Source organism: Erinaceus europaeus, chromosome 14, assembly GCF_950295315.1.
Source record: "Erinaceus europaeus chromosome 14, mEriEur2.1, whole genome shotgun sequence".
Lineage (NCBI taxonomy): Eukaryota > Metazoa > Chordata > Mammalia > Eulipotyphla > Erinaceidae > Erinaceus > Erinaceus europaeus.
Genome location: NC_080175.1, coordinates 124,019 through 148,399, shown reverse-complemented (window position 1 = coordinate 148,399; position 24,381 = coordinate 124,019). Strand labels below are relative to the sequence as shown.

Sequence of the window (24,381 nt, the reverse complement as noted above, 5' to 3'; positions counted from 1 at the left end):
TAAGCCGTCTCTCAAGGCCACTAGGGAGGGGCCGTCCATCCAGCGTGGAGAGGGCGTGACCTCCACCAAAACAGGCTTACTCTTGTTCAGGTGATGGCCTGGTGGAGCTTCTGTTCCCCCGGATAAGCACTAGTTATAGGGATAAGCACTAGAGCTACAGGGATAAGCGCTAGCTACAGGGGTAAGCGCTAGCTATAGGGATAAGCGCTAGCTACAGGGATAAGCACTAGCTACAGGGATAAGCGCTAGCTACAGGGATAAGCGCTAGCTATAGGGATAAGCGCTAGCTACAGGGATAAGCGCTAGCTACAGGGATAAGCACTAGCTACAGGGATAAGCGCTAGCTACAGGGATAATCACTAGCTATAGGGATCTCCATGAGGGACTTAACTGGTGGGGGCCTCAGCTGTGGCAGGGTGCTCCTGGGAAGGGAGAGGTGCTCTCAGGGAGGGAGCCTCAGAGCCGACGACGGCAGAGACATGAGTCACCCAGCCCCAGAATTAGCTTTTGCTATGACTTGGGATGTGTCAGAAAAAAAGGTGACAGGGTGGTGATGACAGAGTGTGACTCAGTCCACAAGATCAACTCCATTCTCACATTTCCGTGCAGTGACAGGCAGTGGGGTGTCCCGAGTTATCTCTGCTCCTGCATGAGGCAAGGGTGAAGACAGGAGGGAGGCCAGGTGTGCATGGCAGGCAGTGCAAGGACAGCAGGAAGCAGGAGACACACGTGGAGGATGGATGAGATGAGGAGACTTCCTGGAAGGAAGGCAGTGAGGGAAGAGGGACAGGTGGGGGGTGGAAGAAAGGCAGAAAATATGATGGGAGAAAATGTGGAAATCACAGGGCACAGGACGATAGACACCAAAGAAGAATGCAGAGACGCATGGAGTGACCTGGGAGCTGGCATGGTGGGCAAGGAGTCAGGTTCTTAAGCAGGAGGCCCCAAGCTTAACTCCAGCCTCACCTGTGCCAGAGGGATGCTCTGGCTCTCCATCTCTCTCCCACTCTCTCTTTCTTTCTCTCTCTCCTTGTCTAAATCAGATCAGTTTAAAAAAAGATGGATGGGATGGTGGGAGTAGGCACTGAAGATGGATGGGACAGCAAAGGATAATGAGGGTAGAAGAAGAAAAACGAACAGGTTTGCAGGATCTTGCAAGAGATAAAGGAGAGTGAAGGGGCGTGGGGTGGGCAGGGGGACAGGGAAGCTGGATGTGCCGCAGGCCCTACTGCACACTGAGCCCACAAGAAAGCCGGGCAGCCTAGGGCGTGTGGCCCAGCACTGGCACAGAGAGGTGAGTCCGGAGCTTCTGTGGTGCCAGGACAGAAGGAAATACTGAACAGATAGCAGGAGGCATGTGCCAGTTTAGAGAAGCTGTTGTATGCTTTACATTGGTTTGTTCTAGCTCTCCCCCTGCCAAGAAAATTGGTTCAGTCCTGCTAGTTTCGCGGGCCCGCTTGTCCCCGCCCCAAGGAACTCCGAGAGAGTTCCAGAGTTCCAGAGTTCTTGGCGCTGCCTCGGGGGAAGGAGGCAGGAGAGTTCTGTTTGGTGATTAGTTTGGGTTAGTTTATGAATCGTTGTTCCTGAATAAAGAAATACAGCTTGCCTGCTCAGCCGTGTGTCCCCAAGTCTCTGTCTACCGCCACGACGCTAGCCCGGCCTGCTGGAGCCCTCGAATTTTAACAATAAGAAGCTAGTCAGAAGGAGTTTCTGGTCAATAAAGACAATGGAGTAAGTCACTATTGCTCTGAACAAGGACCCAGAGGTCAGAGACGGACTGGCCTTCCCGTGAGAGCTGGACTGTGCATGTGCTTTATGTCCCAGCAAGATTTTCATACAGAAGCAAGAGAAAGGTGCACACAGGTGTTGGGATGGATAGACAGAAGCCAAGCAGCCAGTGCAGGCAGCCCGGTGACCAGTGGGCAGAGTGAGCACTTAAGAAAGACACCGAAGGAGCTGGGTGGTGGCACACCTGGTTGATCACACATGTTACAGTGTGTAAGGACCCAAGTTCAAGCCCTCGGTCCCCACCTGCAGGGGGGAAGCTTTGCAAATGGAAACGCAGGGCTGCAGGTGTGTCTCTGTCTCTCCCTCTCCCTCTCCCCTCTCAATTTCTGGCTGTATCTATTCAATAAATAAAGAATAAAAAAGCACTAAACAGTAGTAAGTTGTGCAAGAACAATGTATGAGAAAGAAGTATGCTGTGTGGTTTTGTCACCTTTATAGAAAGTTCAGACACAGGCAGACTCTCCAAACCCTGGCACTGGGAGTCAGGCTGGTGTCTGCATCCTGGAGAAGGAGGAGGAGGCAAGGCTGCAGCTGGAGCTGCTCTCGAGCCGGACGCCCTTGGCTGGGAGCCTCACTGGGTGCGACTGAAGCAAAACAAGTGGGACATTTGATGGATGCATCTGGCATGACAGAAGGACACATCGGAGAGTTACTAGGAGTGCCACAAATGGGTATGTCCCAAGACCACACAGAACTGAGCACCTGAACAGAGCTCAGGTGGCACTGGAAGGGAGGCTGGGCGCAAGGACTGTACTAGTGGAGTCTTTAAAATACCATTTCAGCAAAGTACTATTTCAAAATGGGACAAATTTAGTACAAACACTAGCAAATAACTGAATGGTGTAATGATTAAACCCACTTTGAAAGACAAAACAAATATTTTTGTGTGTGTTTATGTGCCAACTATAAAAATCGATTATGTGCTTGGGAACAAAAACGTCTTAGCAAATTAGACAGTAAACAATTTTGATGTCAGTAAAATCATAAATAGTTCAAAGGTAGTTGACATGCCTCCAATTTCATTAGAGATTGAAACAAGCTACTGAAGAATTAGAACCTTTGGTGCAGGGCTCATGGACACCCCTCAGTGAGGCCTATGGTCATCACCTCTTAGAATGAAGCTAAACAGCTTGTGATGGTTTATGATTCAACTTATCCAAAGTTTATTTCCTGAACTGGACTTTGCGGCGTTGTTGCTGTCACACATGAGCTAAAGAAGACTAGCTTGGTAAATAACAGCAGTTCAAAGAAAAAGCAAGATGTAAACAAATGCTGGAATTTCAGAAAGAGCTCTACTTCAGAGACTCTAACAATGTTGAGTCTTCTTATGAATACTCCAAATAAGGTAAAGGTATTGTAAGCATCACTTCTCCCACAAAAGAATGTCTCACACCCTGGAGTACTGCCTCTCACAGCCTGTGATTTCAAGATACCAGTCAATAATTAGATTGTGCCTCCATGCCATGGCCATGACCTTAAACTTACAGCCACCCAACTGGAAACATTTGTAAAAATGCCAAATCCTCTGCAGAAGGGCCACAACAGAGACAGGCGCTGAGTTCCCACTGCCCTGGAGGCTGCGTGGCACCCACAGAACCCCTGGATCATGGAGGGGCTGTGAAAACAGTTCCTGCTGGAGGCAGAGGCCAAACCAAAACCCCAGGGAATGTCTCCTGCCAGGCAGAGAACTCAATAATTGACTCCTAAGTCTTTGCCTGAGAAAATTTAAAACTTATGTTCACACACACAAAAAGCTGTAAGCAGGTGTTTGAAAATTGCTTTTGAATGAAAGCAACTTTTCTCTCAACCACCACTAACAGGAAACAGCCAAACTATCATTCAGCTGGTGTATGGACAGTGAAGTATTTACATTATGGACTATTACTCAACAACATAAAAGAGTGATCTAGGGCTGGAGTGACTATGCACCAGGGCAAGTTTTGGTGCTGCAGCACCTTGTTCTCTGTCTTTTTGCATATATATATATAAAGGAAACATTGACTAAACCATAGCATAAGAGGGGTACAACTCCACACAATTCCCACCACCAGAACTCTGTATCCCAACCCCTCCCCTGACAGCTTTCCTATTCTTTATCCCTCTGGGAGTATAGACCCAAGGCCGTTGTGGGATGCAGAAGGTGGGAGGTCTGGCTTCTGAAATTGCTTCCCCACTGAACATGGGTGTTGACAGGTTGATCCATACTCCCAGTCTGCCTCTCTCTTTCCCTAGTGGGGCAGGGCTCTGGTGAAGCAGAGCTCCAGGGCACATTGGTGGAGTCATCTGTTCAGGGAAGTCTGGTCGGCATCATGCTGGCATCTGGAACATGGTAGTTGAAAAGAGAGTTAACATACAAAGCCAAACAAATTGTTGACCAATCATGGACCTAAAGGCTGGAAAAGTGCAGATGAAGAGTTGGAGGGGGTCTCCGTTCTATAGATAGCTAGTAGGCCTATTTTATTTATATTCCAAAGGGCCTGTGGCTATACTAGTTTTTCTTTTTTTTCCTTTTTTTTTTTTTTTTTTCCGAGCCTGAAATCTGATATGCCTGTGGATCCAAGTTATTGTCTGGGGAGATGATGTCATGGTTAGAAAAAGGAACAGAAAGCTGGATCAGGGAGGAGAGTAGCTCCCTAATATGGAAAAGAGGTATAAATATTGTTGACTGTAAACCTCATCGATTTGATGTGATCTGGGCCCCATATTTAGCTTAGGAGTCTATGTGATCTCTGGATCCCTGTAGGTCTGAGCTCACATTCTGTGGTCATCAGTAGGAACATTCCAGGCTGCCCCAGTATCGACCCATCTTGCTCAGGTGTAGCATAGAGTATGTTGTCCATCCTCCCTTTGGAGGATGGAACATTCTCTACTGTTGTTGACCAAGTTGAGGGCAAGTCCTATGGGGGCCCACAAAGGGGTCTGTTGTGTTGTTCCTGATAGAGATGACTGGTAACAATAGAGAGGGGGATTTATTTGAGGTCTAGGCCCATCATGTCTGTTTGGGAATCTCAGGAATCCCTGACTAGGGCCTCAGCTGATAGTGACTAAAGAGTCATCATTAAAGTCTGCCAGTCTCTTGCCCTTATTCAACTTTTGCAGTCCTTGCTTTGCTAAGGTTAGCTTTGGAGTGAGTGAGAGAACTGTAATAGGAAGTAGGTGAGGAGGGTATCTAATTCTAATTAGATACTATTTCATTAGGAACTTTATACTGACTCACTGCAGACTATTGTGGACTTTTGCTTTTAGGTATATATTTTGCCCTAATTTATGGATACATGTGAACATATGCTCTATCTCATGGGACCTGGTCTATATCTAGGTTGTGGGACTTTGTTAGGAAGTGAACCTCCTGGAATGGAATTAGAGAATCTTATGAAAGGCAAGGACTCACCCGAGTAATGAGGCTGAAGGATTGACATTCCATGCCTGACGTCTGTGGACACAGTCTGAAGTGAAGCATGCTGAGGTGGTACTCATTGCGTTGATTAGGTTGGAATCAGCAGATGAAATATCATTTGGTATGAATTGAGAGAAGCATGCAGGAAAGTGAGCCCCACCCTAGAGGCTCCAGGACTGGGGGAAATATAGGCTCTATAGAGGAAGTGGGAGGTTCCTGCTGTCTTAGGGTTTAAGAAGACAATAGATAGTTATTGCTATAATCACATTATTTGGCAATTGGGTTAACTTTGAAATATCCCTTTGTTAGGATTTGCTGTATCATTCACAACATCACCAATAATTTATGTCCTTTGACTTTATTTGTATATAGCTGTGCCAACAGTTGCTTCTGTTCTCTGTGGTCTAAACTTTTAAGAGAGACAACATATCAGGAGTCGGGCAGTAGCGTAGCAGGTTAAGCGCATGTGGCACAAAGCACAAGGACCGGCATAAAGATTCCAGTTCAAGCCCCTGGTTCCCCACATGCAGGGGAGTCACTTCACAGGCAGTGAAGCAAGTGTGCAGGTGTCTGTCTTTCTCTCCTCCTCTCTCCATTTCTCTCTGTTCTATCCAATGACGACGGCATCTACAACAATAAAACAACAAGGGCAACAAAAGAGAATAAATAAAATTAAAAAAAAAGACAACATATCAAAGACTCAGCCTATGTATCAAAAAGATTCAGTTTGTGATTTTAAAAGTTTGAGACATTCAATCAAATTTCCCCTCTCATATTAATTAAATGGTGGTTTATATGACTAAAAATTAATAGGAGTATACAAAAACACCATTCCCACCGCCAAAAGACTGTGTCCCATCCCATCTGCCCTCCCCTTCACCCCCCCCACACGTCCCATCCTGTGAAGCTGAACATCCACCCTCACCCTTAACCCAGGGTTTTTACTTTGGTGCCCTACTCCAAATTCAGTCAGATCCTGCTTTGAGTTTCCCTTTCTGTTATTATTTCTCAACTTCTGCTTATGAGTGGGATCATCCCATACTCATCTTTATCTTTCTGACTTAGTTCACTTAACATAATTCCTTCTAGCTCCATCCAAGATGGGTCAGAGAAGGTAGGTTCATTATTATTAATAGCTGCATAGTATTCCATTGTGTATATATACCACAACTTTCTCAGCCACTCATCTGTTGCTGGGCACCTGGGCTGCTTCCAGGTTTTAGCTATTATGAATTGTGCTGCTATAAACATATGTGTACACACATCTTTTTGGTTGGGTGTTATGGAGTCCTTGGGGTATATCCCTAGGAGAGGAATTACTGGGTCATATGGAAAGTCTATGTCTAGCCTTGTGAGAGTTCTCCAGACTGCTCTCCACAGAGGCTGGACCAATTTACATTCCCACCAGCAGTGCAGAAGGGTTCCTCTGTCCCCACAGCCTCTCCAGCATTTGTTGCTGCTGTCCTTTTTGATGTATGCCATCCTCACAGGGGTAAGGTGGTATCTCAGTGTTGTCTTTATTTGCATTTCTCTGACAACCAGCGACCTGGAGCAGTTTTTCATATGTTTGGTAGCATTTTGGATCTCCTCTGTAGTGAATGTTCTGTTCATATCCTCTGCCCATTTATGGATGGGGTCATTTGCGTTTTTGGTGCTTCTTCTTCTAGCGTTTGCCGTTTTTGGTGCTAAGTTTGCTGAGCTCTTTGAATATTTTGGTAATTAGTCTCTTGTCTGATGTATGACATGTAAAGATCTTCTCCCATTCTGTGAGGGGTCTCTTTGTTTGTGTGATAGTTTCTTTGGCTGTGCAGAAGCTTTTCAATTTGTTGTAGTCACATTGGTTTGTTTCTGCTTTAGTCTTCCTTGCAATTGGGTTTGTTTCATCAAAGATGTCCTTGAGGTTTATGTGGGAAAGTGTTCCACCAATGTTTTCCTCTAAGTATTTGATATTTTCTAGTCTAACATCCAGGTCCTTGATCCATTTGGAGTTGATTTTTGTTTCTGGTGAGATAATGTGGTTCAGTTTCATTCTTCTGCATGTTTCAACCCAGTTTTCCCAGCACCTTTTATTAAAGAGAGCCTCCTTCTTCCATTTAATACTTTGGGCCCCCTAGTAAAAGATTAGATGTCCATAGATGTGGGGGTTTAGTTCTGGGCTTTCAATTCAGCTGGTCTGTGTGCCTATTTTTGTTCCAGTACCAGGTTGTTTCGATGATGATGGCCTTATAATATAGTTTGAGATCTGGGAGTGTGATGCCTACATTTCAGTTTCTTTCCCTCAAGGTGGTTTTGGCAATTCTAGGTGTTTTCTGGTTCCAGATAAATGATTGTAGTTTTTTAAATATATATTTCCCCTTTTGTTGCTTATGTTGTTTTTTATTGTTGTAGTTATTATTATTGTTGTTATTGATGCTGTTGTTGTTAGATAGGACAGAGAGAAATGGAAAGAGGAGGGGAAGACAGAGAGGGAGACAGAAAGACAGAAACCTGCAGACCTGCTTCACTACTTGTGAAGTGACTCCACTGCAGGTGGGGAGCCGGGGGCTCGAACTGGGATCCTTAGCCGGTCCTAGGCTTTGCGCCATGTGCGATCAACCCGCTACGCTACTGCCCAACTCCCATGATTGTAGTTTTTGCTCTATTCTCTTAAAGAAGATTGGTGGAACTTTGATGGTTATCACGTTAAATTTGTATATGGCTCTGGGGAGAGTATTCATTTTGATGATATTTATTCTTCTAATCCATGAGCATGGGATGTCTTTCCATTTCTTGGTATCATTTTCTATTTCCTTGAATAGTGACTCATAGTTTTTAGTATACAAGTATTTCACTTCTTTGGTCAGGTTTACTCCTAGGTATTTTATTGATGTTGCTTCAACAGTGAATGGGAGTAGTTTCTGGATGTCTTCTTTTTCACATTTAGTGTTTGCATAAAGAAATGCCACTGATCTAAAAAAATTAATATTTATTTATTTTCCCTTTTGTTGCCCTTGTTTTTCATTGCTGTTGTAGTTATTATTGTTGTTATTGATGTCATCGTTGTTGGATAGGACAGATAGAAATGGAGAGAGGAGGGGAAGACAGAGATGGGGAGAGAAAGAGAGACACCTACAGACCTGCTTCACCACCTGCTAGCAGGATGCGACCAGACTTCCCTGGACAAACGACCCCACCAATGTGTCCTGGAGCCCAACTTCCCCAGAGCCCTGCCCCACTAGGGAAAGAGAGAGACATGCTGGTAGTATGGATCAACCTGTCAATGCCCATGTTCAGCGGGGAAGCAATTACAGAAGCCAGACCTCCCACCTTCTGCATCCCACAGTGATCTTGGGTCTATACTCCCAGACGGTTAAAGAATAGGAAAGCTGTCAGGGGAGGGGATGGTATCTGGAGGTTTGGTGGTGGGAATTGTGTGGAGTTGTACCCCTCTTATGCTATGGTTTAGTCAATGTTTCCTTTTTATAAATAAAAAAAAATTAAATTAAAAAAATCCAGAAAATCATGCAAAACTTCTATGAAGAACTATACTCCACCAAGCTAGAAAATCTGGAAGAAATGGAAAAATTCCTAGAAACACATGCCCTTCCAAAACTGAACCAAGAATAATTACAAAACCTAAATGCACCAATCACAGACAAAGAAACTGAAACAGTTATTAAGAATCTTCCCAACAACAAAAATTCTGGACCAGATGGCTTCACAAATGAATTCTACAAAACCTTCAGGAAACAGTTAATACCTATATTTCTAAAGCTTTTCCACAAGATCAAAGAAACAGGAACATTCCCTTCCACCTTCTATGAAGCCAACATCACCCTGTTACCAAAAGCAGATAGGGACACAACAAGAAATCTGTGAAAGGAAAGAGTTTATTTATTTTTGAATTAGCTAGGAGGAGGGAAAAAGGAGAGTGGAGGGAAGAGGTAGAGAGAAACAAGTTCCTCTCACAATGGACAGGACACCCAGTCACCTAGCAATGGAAAAAAAACAACAACAGTTAATTTTGGTCAACCTGAAGAAGGAGGGGGGAAAAGGGACACACGTATATAATAATAGTAGTACTAAAATAGACTAAAAAATCCTAACAATTAGTCTGTAGCTTGGACTGCTCTGGATTGGCTGAAGGCAGCCTGAGGAGTGAGCAAAGACAGCCAATTGTAAGAAGTATCAACAGCAAAAGGAAGACCTCCAGGTAGTCTTCACCAGGCAGGTTGTGAGGCTTTGATTGGTCAGGTATTTTGTCACTCAAATAGAGCTCCAGTCACTTAAAAAAAAGAGAAGGAAAACAAAAAGGAAAAGGCTTTGAATGACACACGTGTTGGGCCAGAGATCTTGGTAAAGAATTTAGCTCAGTGGGAAGCCTGCTACGATCTAGCCCCTTGGGGCTGGTTCTGGGGTGGGGGGAGGGGTGAGCTTCAGAAATAATCAACAGATATTCCTTTCTCCCTGATTGTCTCCCTGATCTCCATTGTCTAATGCAAGAATGAGGTATAGGACTCCTCCTTCCTGTCACCCCTAGGATCCCTTATTCACCCTCCTGCTGATGGCCCAGAATCCTACCCTATCCAGAGAATCCCAGGTCACAAGCTGCTGCTTGTTGGAGCTCACGCCGCTGCTTCCAAGTCACCATCTTGGCTCCACCCCCCATAGGGCTGTTTCTATATTTTAACAAGAACAAAAAAGCCAGGAAGTAATGAAATTGCACATGTGCAAGGCCTAAGCTTCACTAAATAAAAATAAACAAAAATATTGAGGATTGAATTGCTATGTGGAAAACTGAGAAATGTGTCACATGGTAAACCCAGCTTTGAGTCCTGGAACCGCATGGCAGCACTACAGCACCGGGGGAACTCCAGTGTTGAGGTGGTTCTCGCTGTCTTTCTCCCCATCTGAAATAAAAAGAATGAAGAAGTTGGCCTCAGAATGATGGGACTGTGTGTAAGGCTCCAACACCACAGTAGGTAAGAAGATAAAACTTTTCTCAAAGTAACCACTGACTTAAAAGAAATCCAATAAAAGTCCTAATGTAATTTTAAAGAGATTTTCTGAGCTGGAGAGATAGCATAATGGTTATGCAAAGGACGGTCAGATCAAAGGTCCTGGGTTCAATTCCTAGCGCCGTGATAAGCCAGAGTTGAACAATGTTCTGGTGTCTGTCTCTCTCTGTGTATCTTTTTGTATCTCTCTCATTAAATAAAATAAATAAAATAATAATAAAATAATTTCATAAAATGTTTCTAAATGAACCCCCCCTTTTTAAATTAGTGATTTAATAATGATTAACAACACTGTAAGATAACAGGGATATAATTCCGTACAGTGCCCACCACCAGAGTTCTGTGTCCCATCTGCTCCATTGGAAGCTTCCCTATTCTTTACCCTTCTAGGAGCAGGGACCCAGGATCATTATGGGGAGCAGAGGGTGGGAGCTCTGGCTTCTGTAATTGCTTCTCCACTGGACATGGTTGTTGTCAGGTGGATCCACCCCCAGCCTGTTTCTAGAATAAAAATGGACCTTTTTATGATCAGAGGTTGCTTTAGACTTGGTCAGCTTTCTTCTCCAATGAGTCCATCAGCTGATCTGACGAGGAACAGGTCCAGACACTGACATCCTCCTGGCTCTGTGACTTTGGTGGGTGGGTGCACGCAGACAGGCTTTCTGCATGGAAAAGACTAGCACCTGAGCGCCAGCCTCGGCCCCGGAAGGCCAGCACCTGTCTCAGTGCTGACTGTGTGGTTCTGAGTGGATACAGGGCTGAATACCTTGATACCTTGATACAAGGCTGATACCTTGCTGGCCAGTCTGAAAAAGGCCCCCCACAGTGGTGTGGAAATACACTCTTATTATCTTACAACATTATAAATATTTAATCACTAATAAAAAAAAAGAGTGAGGCATAGGCTGGGGAGACAGCTTAGTGGTTCAACAAAAGACTCAGCTGGAGGTTCTGAAGCTCCTGGTTCAATCCCTAGCATCACCATGAGCCAGAGCTGAGCAGTGCTTATGAAACAGTCAAGCAAAATGAATGTCCCGCCTGGTCCTGGCCTGTGGGCTTTCTCCCTAGCCTATGCCTCACTTTTTTTTTTTTTAAATTAGTGATTAAATAGTGAATCACAGTGTTCTAAGTGCCAGCAGCTGGTGTTGACAGAGCCCATACCTGTCCACTACTGTCTGGATAGAGCTTCTGAGAGCAGCCGCCACAGGCTCTGTCCTTTGAAATGAGGGCCAGCAGCAGTTAATGATAAACCCGCCTGCTAAGCCTGCGCATTGGCTGGCTGCTCACCCTCCTTCCCAAGGATGGGCTATAAAACCTGGGGCTCTCAGGAGTGGCCACACCTGCAGAGGTCAGAGGCAGCATGAGCGCCCTGGGCATCACGGTGGCCCTGTTGGCCTGGGTGGCCACTCTGCTGCTCATCTCCATCTGGAAGCAGATCTACAGCAGCTGGAGGCTGCCCCCAGGCCCCTTCCCACTGCCCATCGTCGGGAACATTTTCCAGCTGGACCTCCGCAACATCCCCCAGTCCTTTGGCAAGGTAGGAGGCACTGCTGACTTTTGAGGGGATCCGAGGAGCAGATATGATGGTGTGTCCTCACCCAGGGCCTACTAAGCCCTCAGAGATGGCAGGACTAGCTGGGCAGCTGGCGCTGGCTGTGGCTTCATGCCCTTGGGTTCACGGGGGCACGGGGGCTCGTGGGGGAGGGGCTTGAAGCCGGGTCCCTGCAGCTGCCGGCATCCGGGTGGGATCTGGGGGGGCTGTGATCTGGGTGGGCTCTGAGGGTGCAGCCCTGGGCCCACTCCCGGGAGGGCAGCCTCTGAGAGTCTCTCCCAGGAGCTGTTAGGGTCTTTCGGTCAGTGACTGTGGGCCAGCTGGAAGCACAGCCTCAGCGGCTGAGGTCCGGGGCCTCACTGGGGCTGGTGTCCACAGCTGGCTGAGCGCTTTGGGCCTGTGTTCACTGTGTACCTGGGCCCACGCCGTGTCGTGGTCATCCACGGCTACAAGGCCGTGAGGGAAGTGCTGCTCAACTACAAGAACGAGTTCTCTGGCCGAGGAGAAATCTTCGCGTTCCAGGAGCACAAGGACAGAGGTGAGCATTTTCCACATGCTCCTGGAGGCAGGGCCCAAAAGCCAGGACACTGAAAACCCCCCCTTCAGAGACCACCACTGTGCACTGACCAAGGACACTGAGGGAGGCTCATTGGCCGACCCGATGAAGCTCCCAGCCCCACTGGTCCTCCTTGTAGTGGCCTCTGCCACCCCTTGGGGGCTCTGAATGAGGCGAGTGCAGTACTGCCCTCTCTCCTGCACCTGCTATCTCCACAGCCCTGACTGCTGCCTGTCCTGCCTGCAGGGCCAGGGGGACAGGGCTTTCCCCTGAATATTTTCTAGATTTCTTAGCTGAGACCTTGCCTCTCTGCCCTGGAGTGCTCTTGACCTTGCACCACACCCCCATCCTGCCAGAGCTGAAAGTCTGCATCTGGCCTAGGTGCCACCTCCCCAGCCAGCCCAGCCAGGTGTCTGTCTAGAATGTGCCACATTGGACTTTTGCCCAACCTGTGTCCACACCCCAGGGAGACATTCCTGAGGCTCCCTAGGGCTGGTGTGGTCTCTGTGGTTGTAGCCACAGGCCTCTATGCCTGTGACACTGGGATACCAGGCCCTCTGGCCCCTTCCCTGCTGTCCCTGGAGCAGCCTTCTCCTTTGGGTGCATGCCTCACCCCTCCTCCCTCCTCCTCAGGCGTCATCTTCAATAATGGACCAACCTGGAGGGACACACGGCGGTTCGCCCTGACCACCCTCCGTGACTATGGGATGGGCAAGGAGGGCAATGAACAGCGTATCCAGAAAGAGGCCCACTTCCTGCTGGATGCCCTGCGCAAGACCCAGGGTAAGGATCAGCTGGACTGAGGCTGTGTCCTCTCTCAGCTCAGGCCTATACTGGGGCCCCCTCCTCATCTCAGGTCCATCCTAGGGTCCCCTCCCTCAGATCAGGCCTATCATGGGGGCCCCCTCCTCATCTCAGGTCCATTCTGGGGTCCTCTCCCTCAGCTCAGGCTGTCCTGGGGCCCCCTCCTCATCTCAGGTCCATCCTGAGGTCCCTTCCCTCAGCTCATTCTATTCTGGGGCCCTTCCTCATCTCAGGTCCATCCTGGGGTCCCCTCCCTCAGTTCAGGCCTATCTTGTCCTGGTGGCCAGGTTCCCTCCCTCAGCTCAGGGTAGCTGCAAACCCCATGCAGTGTCAGTCACCTGCAGGAGCTCCTCAGGACGGGGTGGGCGAGGGCCTGGATCCTCTCACCCAGGTGCCCACCTGCCTCCAGGTCAGCCCTTTGACCCCACCTTCCTCATTGGCTGTGGCCCCTGTAATGTCATCGCCGACATCCTCTTCCGAAAGCATTTTGATTACGATGACAAGATGTGTCAGAGGATGATGCACTTGTTCAACGAGAACTTCTACCTTCTCAGCACACCATGGCTGCAGGTGACAGCCCTACCTCCCCTGGCTACAGGTGACACCCTCCCTGCTCTGGCTGCAGGTGACAACCCTCCCTCACCTGGCTGCAGGTGACAGCACCTGGCTGCAGGTGACACCCCTCCCTCCCTGCCCTGGCTGCAGGTGACACCCCTCTCTCCCTGCCCTGGCTGCAGGTGACACCCCTCCCTCCCTGCCCTGGCTGCAGGTGACACCCCTCCCTCCCTGCCCTGGCTGCAGGTGACACCCCTCCCTCCCTGCCCTGGCTGCAGGTGACACTCCTTGCAGGCTACACTCATTGTGTTGCCTCAGGAGAGGAGAAGGGACATTGCTTGGATGGTACAGAGTGGCCTCTGAGGCCTGGACAGGGAGAGCTGGGGGTGCATACCTAACCCTCCAACACCCAGTCGGCCAGGTCTCTGAGCAAAGCCACAAAGGACACAGACAGGAGTCAGGAGTCTGATTGTCACTGGGGCTTGGTGCCTGCACGATGGCCTTCTTTTATTTCCTTTCTCTTTCTATTTTTGATAGAAATTGAGAGAGAAGGAGAGAGAGAGAGAGGAGAGGGAGAGAGACCTGCAGCCCTGTTTCATTACTGTGGGTTTGGATCTGGGCCTGAAACTAGTCCTTGTGCATGGTGACATGTGTGCTCTACTGGGTGTGGACATGGGTGCCACCACCTAGGCTCTCAAATATCTGGGCAAAGACATGTCGGTCCTTAGTCTCTCCCTGCCCTAAGGAAACTGGTGCCTTTCTGAACAGGGTGTAGACCCTACAGTCCCCAAGGAAACTCACTCTTTCTGCATGGGGTGTAGACCCTACAGTCCCCAAGGAAACTCACTCTTTCTGCATGGGGTGTAGTCCCTATATTCCTCTGGAGATACTCCTGGAGCCCATGCTCCCTCTGCTGACAGGACACATAGCAGTTTCCTCTCTGAGACCAGTGTCCACTGTGTGTGCTGCCTGGCAGTGTGCCCACATTCCCACACTGGCACACAGGACCAAGACTGTGAGGGCAGATGTGCTCTACATGGAGTGGTGTCAGCCATCTGGCTTCACGTCTGGACAAAGTACTGTGCCCAGTGCCCACAGCTGTGCTGCCTTAAAAAAGTTTAGCAAGTGGGGGCCGGGCAGTAGCGCAGCAGGTTAAGTGCACATGGCTCGAAGCGCAGGGACTGGCCTAAAGACCCCAGTTTGAGCCCCCGGCTCCCCACCTGCAGGGGAGTCGTTTCACAAACAGTGAAGCAGGTCTGCAGGTGTCTCTCTTTCTCTCCCCGTCTCTGTCTTCTCCTCCTCTCTTGATTTCTCTCTGTCCTATCTAACAATAGCAATAACAACAAGGGCAACAAAATGGGAAAAATGCCCCCCAGGAGCAGTGGATTCGTGATGTAGGCACCGAGCCCCAGTGATAACCCTGGAGGCAAAAAAAAAAAAAAAGGCTTAGCAAGATAACCCCTCTTCTTTCTAGCTTTATAATAATTTATCAAGCTACCTACGTTATCTGCCTGGAAGCCACAAGAAAGTGATGAGAAATGTGTCTGAAATAAAAGAGTACGTTCTAGAGAGGGTGAAGGAGCACCACAAGTCGCTGGACCCCAACTGCACTCGGGACTTCACGGACTGCCTGCTCTTGGAGATGGAGAAGGTAGCTAGCCGCCCATGACACCCGGCGCACTGGCCTGTGGCTTGGGTGGTGAGGGGACTGCCACTGCTGTTTCCACATCATGGCACTGGCACATCCTCAGCCCCAACCTCAGCTTTGTCCACTGCAGTGGCTGCCACGCTGACCATAAGGACACTGTCTCCTGGGGAGCCCTGGACTCTGCTGGCCAGGGACTGTGGGGAGGGGATGCCTAGGCCTGCTGCCTCTGATGGGGGCTGTCTTGCTGGGCATGCCAAGGCTCACCCACCGGCATGTGTGGTCGCCCTAGCACCCTCAGCCCCCACCCAGCCAGTGACACTGCCCTGACTTCTCTGCCATCACTTTTGGCTCATGGTGTCACGTGACTTTCATGCCCGATTTCCCTGGATGACCCCCTGGGCTGTCTGAGAATCTCCTCCACCCACTGGCCCCTCACTGCCCTTCCTGGTGCTCAGCAGCCCATGACCTCTGGCCTCCAGGGACAAAGTAGACAAGGCTGAGACCAGCCCATGGCACAGCTCAGCTGTGAGCCTCTGAGGGTCTGTACATGATGACTGGGGATAGGGCTCAACTCTGTGTTGTCCTGGGGTATAAATGGGGGCTCCCCCACATGCCTGGGGGTATAAATGGGGGCTCCCCCACATGGCCTGGGGTTATAAGGGTATAAATGGGGGCTCCCTACCACATGCCTGGGGGTATAAATGGGGGCTCCCCACATGGCCTGGGGGTATAAGGGTATAAATGGGGGCTCCCTAGATGGCCTGGGGGTATAAGGGTATAAATGGGGGCTCCCCCACAGGGCCTGGGGTTATAAGGGTATAAATGGGGGCTCCCTACCACATGCCTGGGGTATAAATGGGGGCTCCCCACATGGCCTGGGGGTATAAGGATATAAATGGGGGCTTCCTACATGGCCTGGGGGTATAAGGGTATAAATGGGGGCTCCCCCACATGCCTGGGGGTATAAATGGGGGCTCCCCACATGGCCTGGGGGTATAAGGGTATAAATGGGGGCTCCCTAGATGGCCTGGGGGTATAAGGGTATAAATGGGGGCTCCCCACATGCCTGGGGGTTATAAGGGTATAAATGGGGGCTCCCTACCACATGCCTGGGGGTATAAATGGGGGCTCCCCACATGGCCTGGGGGTATAAGGATATAAATGGGGGCTCCCTACCACATGGGGGTATAAGTGGGGGCTCCCCACATGGCCTGGGGGTATAAGGGTATAAATGGGGGCTCCCTACATGGCCTGGGGGTATAAGGATATAAATGGGGGCTCCCCCACATGCCTGGGGGTATAAATGGGGGCTCCCCCACATGGCCTGGGGTTATAAGGGTATAAATGGGGGCTCCCTACCACATGCCTGGGGGTATAAATGGGGGCTCCCCACATGGCCTGGGGGTATAAGGGTATAAATGGGGGCTCCCTAGATGGCCTGGGGGTATAAGGGTATAAATGGGGGCTCCCCCACAGGGCCTGGGGTTATAAGGGTATAAATGGGGGCTCCCTACCACATGCCTGGGGGTATAAATGGGGGCTCCCCACATGGCCTGGGGGTATAAGGATATAAATGGGGGCTCCCTACCACATGGGGGTATAAATGGGGGCTCCCCACATGGCCTGGGGGTAAGGGTATAAATGGGGGCTCCCCACATGGCCTGGGGGTATAAGGATATAAATGGGGGCTCCCCCACATGCCTGGGCGTATAAATGGGGGCTCCCCCACATGGCCTGGGGTTATAAGGGTATAAATGGGGGCTCCCTACCATATGCCTGGGGGTATAAATGGGGGCTCCCCACATGGCCTGGGGGTATAAGGGTATAAATGGGGGCTCCCTAGATGGCCTGGGGGTATAAGGGTATAAATGGGGGCTCCCCCACAGGGCCTGGGGTTATAAGGGTATAAATGGGGGCTCCCTACCACATGCCTGGGGTATAAATGGGGGCTCCCCACATGGCCTGGGGGTATAAGGATATAAATGGGGGCTTCCTACATGGCCTGGGGGTATAAGGGTATAAATGGGGGCTCCCCCACATGCCTGGGGGTATAAATGGGGGCTCCCCACATGGCCTGGGGGTATAAGGGTATAAATGGGGGCTCCCCACATGGCCTGGGGGTATAAGGGTATAAATGGGGGCTCCCCACATGCCTGGGGGTTATAAGGGTATAAATGGGGGCTCCCTACCACATGCCTGGGGGTATAAATGGGGGCTCCCCACATGGCCTGGGGGTATAAGGGTATAAATGGGGGCTCCCTACCACATGCCTGGGGGTATAAATGGGGGCTCCCCACATGGCCTGGCGGTATAAGGGTATAAATGGGGGCTCCCTACCACATGCCTGGGGGTATAAATGGGGGCTCCCCACAGGACCTGGGGGTATAAGGGTATAAATGGGGGCTCCCTACCACATGCCTGGGAGTATAAATGGGGGCTCCCCACATGGCCTGGGGGTATAAGGGTATAAATGGGGGCTCCCCACATGGCCTGGGGGTATAAGGATATAAATGGGGGCTCCCTACCACATGCCTGGGGGTATAAATAGGGGCTCCCCACATGGCCTGGGGGTATAAGGGTATAAATGGGGGCTCCCCACATGGCCTGGGGGTATAAGGATATAAATGGGGGCTCCCTACCACATGCCTGGGGGTATAAATAGGGGCTCCCCACAGGGCCTGGGGGTATAAGGATATAAATGGGGGCTCCCTACCACATGCCTGGGGGTATAAATGGGGGCTCCCCACATGGCCTGGGGGTATAAGGGTATAAATGGGGGCTCCCTACCACTTGCCTGGGGGTATAAATGGGGGCTCCCCACATGGCCTGGGGGTATAAGGGTATAAATGGGGGCTCCCTACCACTTGCCTGGGGGTATAAATGGGGGCTCTCCACATGGCCTGGGGGTACAAATGGGGGCTCCCCCCACATGGCCTGGTGGTATTAATGGGGTTCCTCCACAGGGCCTGGGGTATAAATGGGGTGCCTTGTTGTCCTGGGGTGCAAGGGTAGCAGGGAGTCCACATTGTGAGCGCCCTGTTCTCCTGAACCGTGAGGGAGGTGGCTGCCTCCCCAGTGCCTTGTGCCTGTGGCTCTTCCTCCGGGCAGCCTGCAGCATCCTGGGCTCTCTTCTACTTAGAGACTAGAGCCACTTTTGGCCCCCGGAAGTTGTTCCCTTCTTGAGTTCCCACTGATTTCCAAATATGCAGGCAAAGCAGGGCCCAGACCCTGGGTACACACTGGATAGCATTGCTGTGACTGTGGCCGACCTGTTCTTTGCGGGGACAGAGACCACCAGCACCACGCTGAGATATGGGCTTCTGATTCTCATGAAGTATCCGGAGATTGAAGGTAGGTGCCACTGCAGTGCCATGTCTGTCTTCAGGCCAGGTGGGAGCTCCTAGGCGTGTGCTCTGCACCTACAGGGTGGGAACTGGCACATGTCACCTTTGGGGTGACGCGGGTTGCCTGGCTGAGCCCTGGAAGTAGAGCGGTATGTCCAGGGACTGCCCTGCAGGTAGGAAAAAAAAACTGCAGAGGTGCAAAGCCAGCTGCCTTCTGCTCTGTAACAGTCCACTTGTAGGAGTAAAAAAATCACACACATGCTCCCACAGATGACCCAGCACCCCCAGAGCAGAAGGCGCATGGGGCCTAGGCCCTCCTGGTGCCTCTTGTCTGAAAGAGGGGATCTGAGGAAGACACCAGGAAGAAAGCCCCAGTCACAGTCCTGGAAGCCCTTTGCTCCTCTCTACAGGGTGGTCTCCACTGGGGCCACACTGGACTTGGTGCCAGGGCAGGGAAGCCATGGCCCAGGGCTGTGTCCTCAGAGCATCCACAGAGCCCAGTACAGGTGATGTGAGGGACACCAACATGTCCTTAGACCCACAGCACTCACCTCAATGTGGGAGGAAGTCAGATGTGGTGTCTAGGGCTGGGGACAGGGCCACCCTGCCCACACAGGGGCAACTGCAGCGAGCTGACCACTGCATGTGCCAGGTGCTGGGTGTGGGGAGGCCTGACACTGCACCCCTGAGGCAGAGCTGAAGGGGGAGGGCACTTTCTCCCAGGGGGTGCCCAGTGACCTGTACTGGATCACAGCTGCTTGGTCTAGCACTGCTACCTGTGCTTCCCCATCACACAGAAAGGCAGAGGGGCTGGAGGCAAAGCCTCACAGGGCTGCCTTCAGGCACTGTGGAAACTCTTTGAGAACCTCCAGCCACCACATTTTACATGACCAATTACTAGGCCTTTTTAAGAAAGCGAAAAAGACAGAAATAAATGACACTCAGACACACATTGCCTAATTCAGCATCCTCCAGCCCTGGGCTTGCTTCAGACCTCTCCGCAGCCCCTGGCAGCCTCTGCTCCCCTCCCCCAACACAGGACGTCCCAGGGCTGCTGTGGCCACTCCTGCGTGACTTTGCGTGACGGTAACCCGAGCAGCACACCGCTCTGTGTTCTTGTGTGCTACAGGCTTGCCTGGGCACCAGCCTGCACAGAATGTCTTGCAGAGAGGTTAAAGCCTTGGCCAGTGAATGACTGCTGTTATTTCCACCATGAAGGGGTGTTCAGGCTCCTGCTTCCCAAAACTTTCCAAGAGGCAGCATGTCTGTTTCCATTCTGCCACCAGAGTGGGAAAACGTGCATTCATGAGGACCCCCAGCAAACTAGTGATTAGTACAGAGTTTCATCCGATTTAACATTTATCTCTTTAACACGGGTCTACATTTTTACAAGATTTGAGGAGTATAATTTCACATCTATTATGTCCTGTGTGCACAATTCACCACACTCACCACAAGAGCTCTAATGACTGTTTGCCAGTCTTTACTCCTGGCATTAAGATAAGAACTAGATTATTCATACTAAGCTAATGTATGTAAAAACATTCTGTTCTATTTTATTTTATTGCTGCCAGGGTTACTGCTGGGACTTGGTGCCAAATCCACTCTCCTTTTACTACTTTTTTGTTTTTGACAGAGACAAAAAGAAGTGGAAAGGGAAGGGGGAGATATAAAGGGAGACAGAAGGGTCAGGTGGTGGTTCAATTGTTTGAGTGCACAGGCTGCTGTGCACGAGGAACTGGGTTCAACCCCCTGGCCCCCACCTGCAGGGGAAGCTTCATGAGTGGTGAAGCAGGGCTGCAGGTGTGTCTCTGTTTCTCCCTCTACTCCTTCCATTTCAGTTTCTCTCTGTCTCTACCCAATAAATTAATAAATAAAATATTTTTTAAAAAGAGAAATGGAGACACCTGCAGCATGGTTTCATCACTTGTGAAGCTTCCCCTTGCAGGTGAGAACTGGGGGTTCTACTGGGTGTGACACTGCCTAGTCCCTCAGTCAGAAAAGTTTTGCTGATGATATAGCTTCATAGAACTTAGTTCTTACTGATTTACATGGAGAAATCGTCCACCACCCCTCCCCAGTCCCTGGGGCGAACTGGGGTGTCCTGGAGTACAAGTTACAATGCCCCATAAACATCTGATAGGTGGGACAAGATGAGTGAGTGGGGTGGAGGGATGGACAGATGAACAGATGGAGAGTAGGTAGCTGGATGCATGAACGGACAAGGGAGTGAATGCGTGAAAGCTGGCTGAGTGGACCGGTAAGAAGGTGGGTGGGCGCAGAGATGAGTCTTGTGTCACCCTGGAGTCACTCCTGTGCATTTCTTATCGTATCTTGACAGAGAAACTTCATGAAGAAATTGACAGGGTGATCGGACCGAGCCGCATCCCCGCCATCAAGGACAGGATGGAGATGCCGTACATGGACGCTGTGGTGCACGAGATCCAGAGGTTCATTGACCTCGTGCCATCTAACCTGCCTCACGAAGCGACCAGGGACACGGTGTACAGGGGCTATGTCATCCCTAAGGTGGGCCAGCCTGACCTGTACCCTCTGTGCTCAGCAACAAGCCCACCTGACCTGTACCCCTTGCGCTCAGCAACAAGCCCACCCGGCCTGCACCCCTCTGCGCTCAGCAGCAAGCCTACCTGGCCTGCACCCTCTGCGCTCAGCAGCAAGTCCACCCGGCCTGCACCCCTCTGCGCTCAGCAGCAAGCCCACCCGGCCTGCACCCTCTGCGCTCAGCAGCAAGCCCACCCGGCCGGCACCCCTCTGTGCTCAGCAGCAAGCCCATCTGGCCTGCACCCTCTGTGCTCAGCAACAAGCCCACCCGGCCTGCACCCTCTGCGCTCAGCAACAAGCCCACCTGGCCTGTACCCTCTGCGCTCAGCAACAAGCCCACCCGGCGTGAACCCCCATAGGCTCAGGGCAAGCCCGCCAGGCCTGCACCCCCACCTGCAGAGTGCCATTCCCAGCAGTCTCAGTGGGCCTGTGGATCCCCCTGCAAGGGAGATGCTTCAGATAGTGCCAGGGCTACGTGGTCTGTTCCAACAGTGCCACCCACCCCGAGTGACTACCCTGAGAGAGTCCAGGCTCTCTGTGCCCCTGAAACCTGCTCATTTCCCAGCTAGCCATCTGCACAGTCTCCCAGCTGAAACAAGCCAAGCCCTCCACCCTGGCTCAGGTGAAAGTTCACTTTGTGGTCACCTGGGTGACTGAGACCACCTTTACTGCTCCTAGGGCACTGTGGTGATCCCTACACTGGACTCCCTCTTGTACGACAAACAGGAGTTCCCAGATCCAGAGCACTTTAAGCCGGAGCACTTTCTGAATGAAAATGGGAAGTTCAAATACAGTGACTATTTCAAGGCATTTTCTGCAGGTGAGATTAAAGTAGGACATGTTCTCAGGGAGTTGTCCCTACTATCTCCTCCTGCCTTAAAATTTTTATCTTTATTTTGTGTGTGTGTAGAAACAGCCAGACATTGAGAAGGTGGGATAGAGAGGGATAGAGACAGAGACACCTGCAGGTGGGGACTGGGGGCTCGAACCTGGGTCCTTGTGCACTGTAATGTGTGCTCAACCAGGTGCACCACCACCTAGCCCCCCCCCCCTTTTTTTTTTTTTTACCAGATCACTGCTCAGCTTTGGCTTATAGTGGTGCTGGGGATTAAACCTGGTACTTTGGAGCCTCAGACATGAGAGTCTTTTGCCTAACTATCTATATAGACCCACCCCAATTCCTCCTTTCTATTTTGCATGCAACCCGCTATTCCCTGAGACCTGCATGGTGTCCCTTATTGCTATTTGAAATGTGACCCCAAAGCATCCTTCCCTGAGAGGTTAAATGATGTCCTTTTTCATCATAAGTCCCAATGAAGTATTGGGAATGAATGACTTTTTCCTACTATGTGCTCTTAACCCTGTGCATCACCACCTGAGCCCTTAAGTTACTTTTTCCATGTAGTAGCTACTTCAGTGCAAAAACTCTGTCAGACTTAGTAAAAAATTTCAAAATTATGTTGCCTAATTGTACAGAAGTTTTAGGCAAAGGTTACACAGCCCAACATTTATTTGCCTGGACTTATCTTAGGGTTATCTAACCTCTCCCAGGCTTCCTTCCCAGGGTCTCCCCCAGGGAAAGATTACATAATAAGAACTAACGCCAGGCCTGAGAGCTAGCTTATACCTATTGCCTTTGGACATTCAGGTGAGTGAGCCCTGGGCAGAAGCCATGGTTCCCGTCTCCTACGGGGAGGTGGTGGGGGCACAGCGGCTAGCTAGCTGTTTTCCAGCCTTGTGCAGGTTACAGGACAGTGCTCTGCGACTGAGGTCCCGGGAAAGCTGTTCTACAAACATCTACTTCTGACAGTCTCGTGCTGAGAGGTGTTCTGCGTCTGCTCTCAGTGGGTAGAGGGGCTAGTCAGCTCCAGCTGGTGGCTCTATGGCCGGCTGGGTGCACACTGCTGCCACCTCTGCCAGGGCAGCCCGAGTTTTATCACCACTGTTGTCACTTCCAGGAAAGCGGGTCTGTGTGGGAGAAGGCCTGGCACGCATGGAGCTTTTCCTGTTCCTGTCTGCCATTTTGCAGCATTTTGACCTGAAGTCCCTGGTGGACCCCCAGGACATCGACCTCAGCCCCATTGCCATTGGATTTGGCAAGATCCCCCCCCACTATAAACTCTGTGTCATACCCCGCTCCTGAGCAGGAGGCAAGCTCTGCAGAGCCCGGGCCCCATGATGTGACACAGGCCTTGGCTCCTCTGCTCCCAGCTCCCCCAGGGCACCCTTGCAGCCCAGGGGAGGCTCTCAGGCTCTGGGAAGAGACAGAGCAGAGATGTGCTGTCCAGTCAGATTGCAGACACTTAGGAAGCATAAGACAAAAATGTGTGTGAAACTAATTAAATGAACTAAAACAAACTGAGTATATGCTGGAGTTCCTAGCGGCCAGGAGTGAGACCCTCACTGAGAGGTGAACACTCCTTTTCTGAAGGAGAAAGACTGTGTACTTACCAGAGTCAGTGTCTGCTAGAGAGGGCTGACAGAAAGGGGTATACAGCAACCTGGGTGGTGGGTGCAGTGAGTTGTGCATACATACACATGTGAAACCATGCCACTGGGATCTTATAATTTTGTGAAGCAATGTCGAATCAGTAACAAAAATTGTCACCCTTGAAATGGAGGCTCATCCCAGGACAGAGCTGTCCCCAGGGCCTGGGCAATGTCACCTCCAGTGAACACCCCCTCAGGATGGCACGTCCTTTCCTTGTAGATATACACTCCAATAGCACGAGTCTTCCTTTTGTCAGTCTTGTGTAAACTGGAAGCAACACTGAACCGGCAGGATGACTTGATCTTCTAAGTCAAGGGGCTGTTGAGTGTACATTTAGCAAAGCTAACATTGGCATAGGTGGTAGTCCTATTGGGTCAAGGTGTGAACTCCAACTGGTACAAAAAAAAGGTTCAGTTAAATATGCATAACTATGATGCAGCACTATCTCAATAGCCAAGATACGGGATCAACTCATGTCCAACAACAGACAAGTGGAAGTTGTGGCATATACACATAACTACTATTCAGTTATGAAAGTAGCTAAAATCTTGCCCTTTGCTCAACATGAATAGAACTAGAGGGGATCATGCTAAATGAATTACCTCAGAAGGAAAAATAAACACCAGCTGGTCTCCACCATCAGGCTTACTGACTGCATGTGCTAGAACTTGTCTTCATACACACATG

At 50.3% G+C, this 24,381-nt stretch overlaps 1 protein-coding gene across 2 annotated transcripts; it reads left to right on the top strand.

Moving 5' to 3' along the window:
* Window positions 1-11,511: 11,511 nt before the first annotated feature.
* LOC103123069 (cytochrome P450 2E1) lies at window positions 11,512-23,561 on the top strand. Of its 2 annotated transcripts, XM_007533693.3 has the most exons (9): window positions 11,512-11,719; window positions 12,113-12,272; window positions 12,924-13,073; window positions 13,504-13,664; window positions 15,124-15,300; window positions 18,507-18,648; window positions 20,983-21,170; window positions 21,882-22,023; window positions 23,162-23,561. In XM_007533693.3, the coding sequence occupies exons 1-9, from the start codon at window positions 11,543-11,545 to the stop codon at window positions 23,344-23,346; spliced, it is 1,482 nt and encodes a 493-aa protein (XP_007533755.1). In that variant the 5' UTR covers window positions 11,512-11,542; the 3' UTR covers window positions 23,347-23,561. The 2 variants fall into 2 exon arrangements, with proteins under 2 accessions (XP_007533755.1, XP_060027003.1); XM_060171020.1 differs by lacking the exon at window positions 15,124-15,300.
* The last annotated feature ends 820 nt before the right edge of the window (window positions 23,562-24,381 follow it).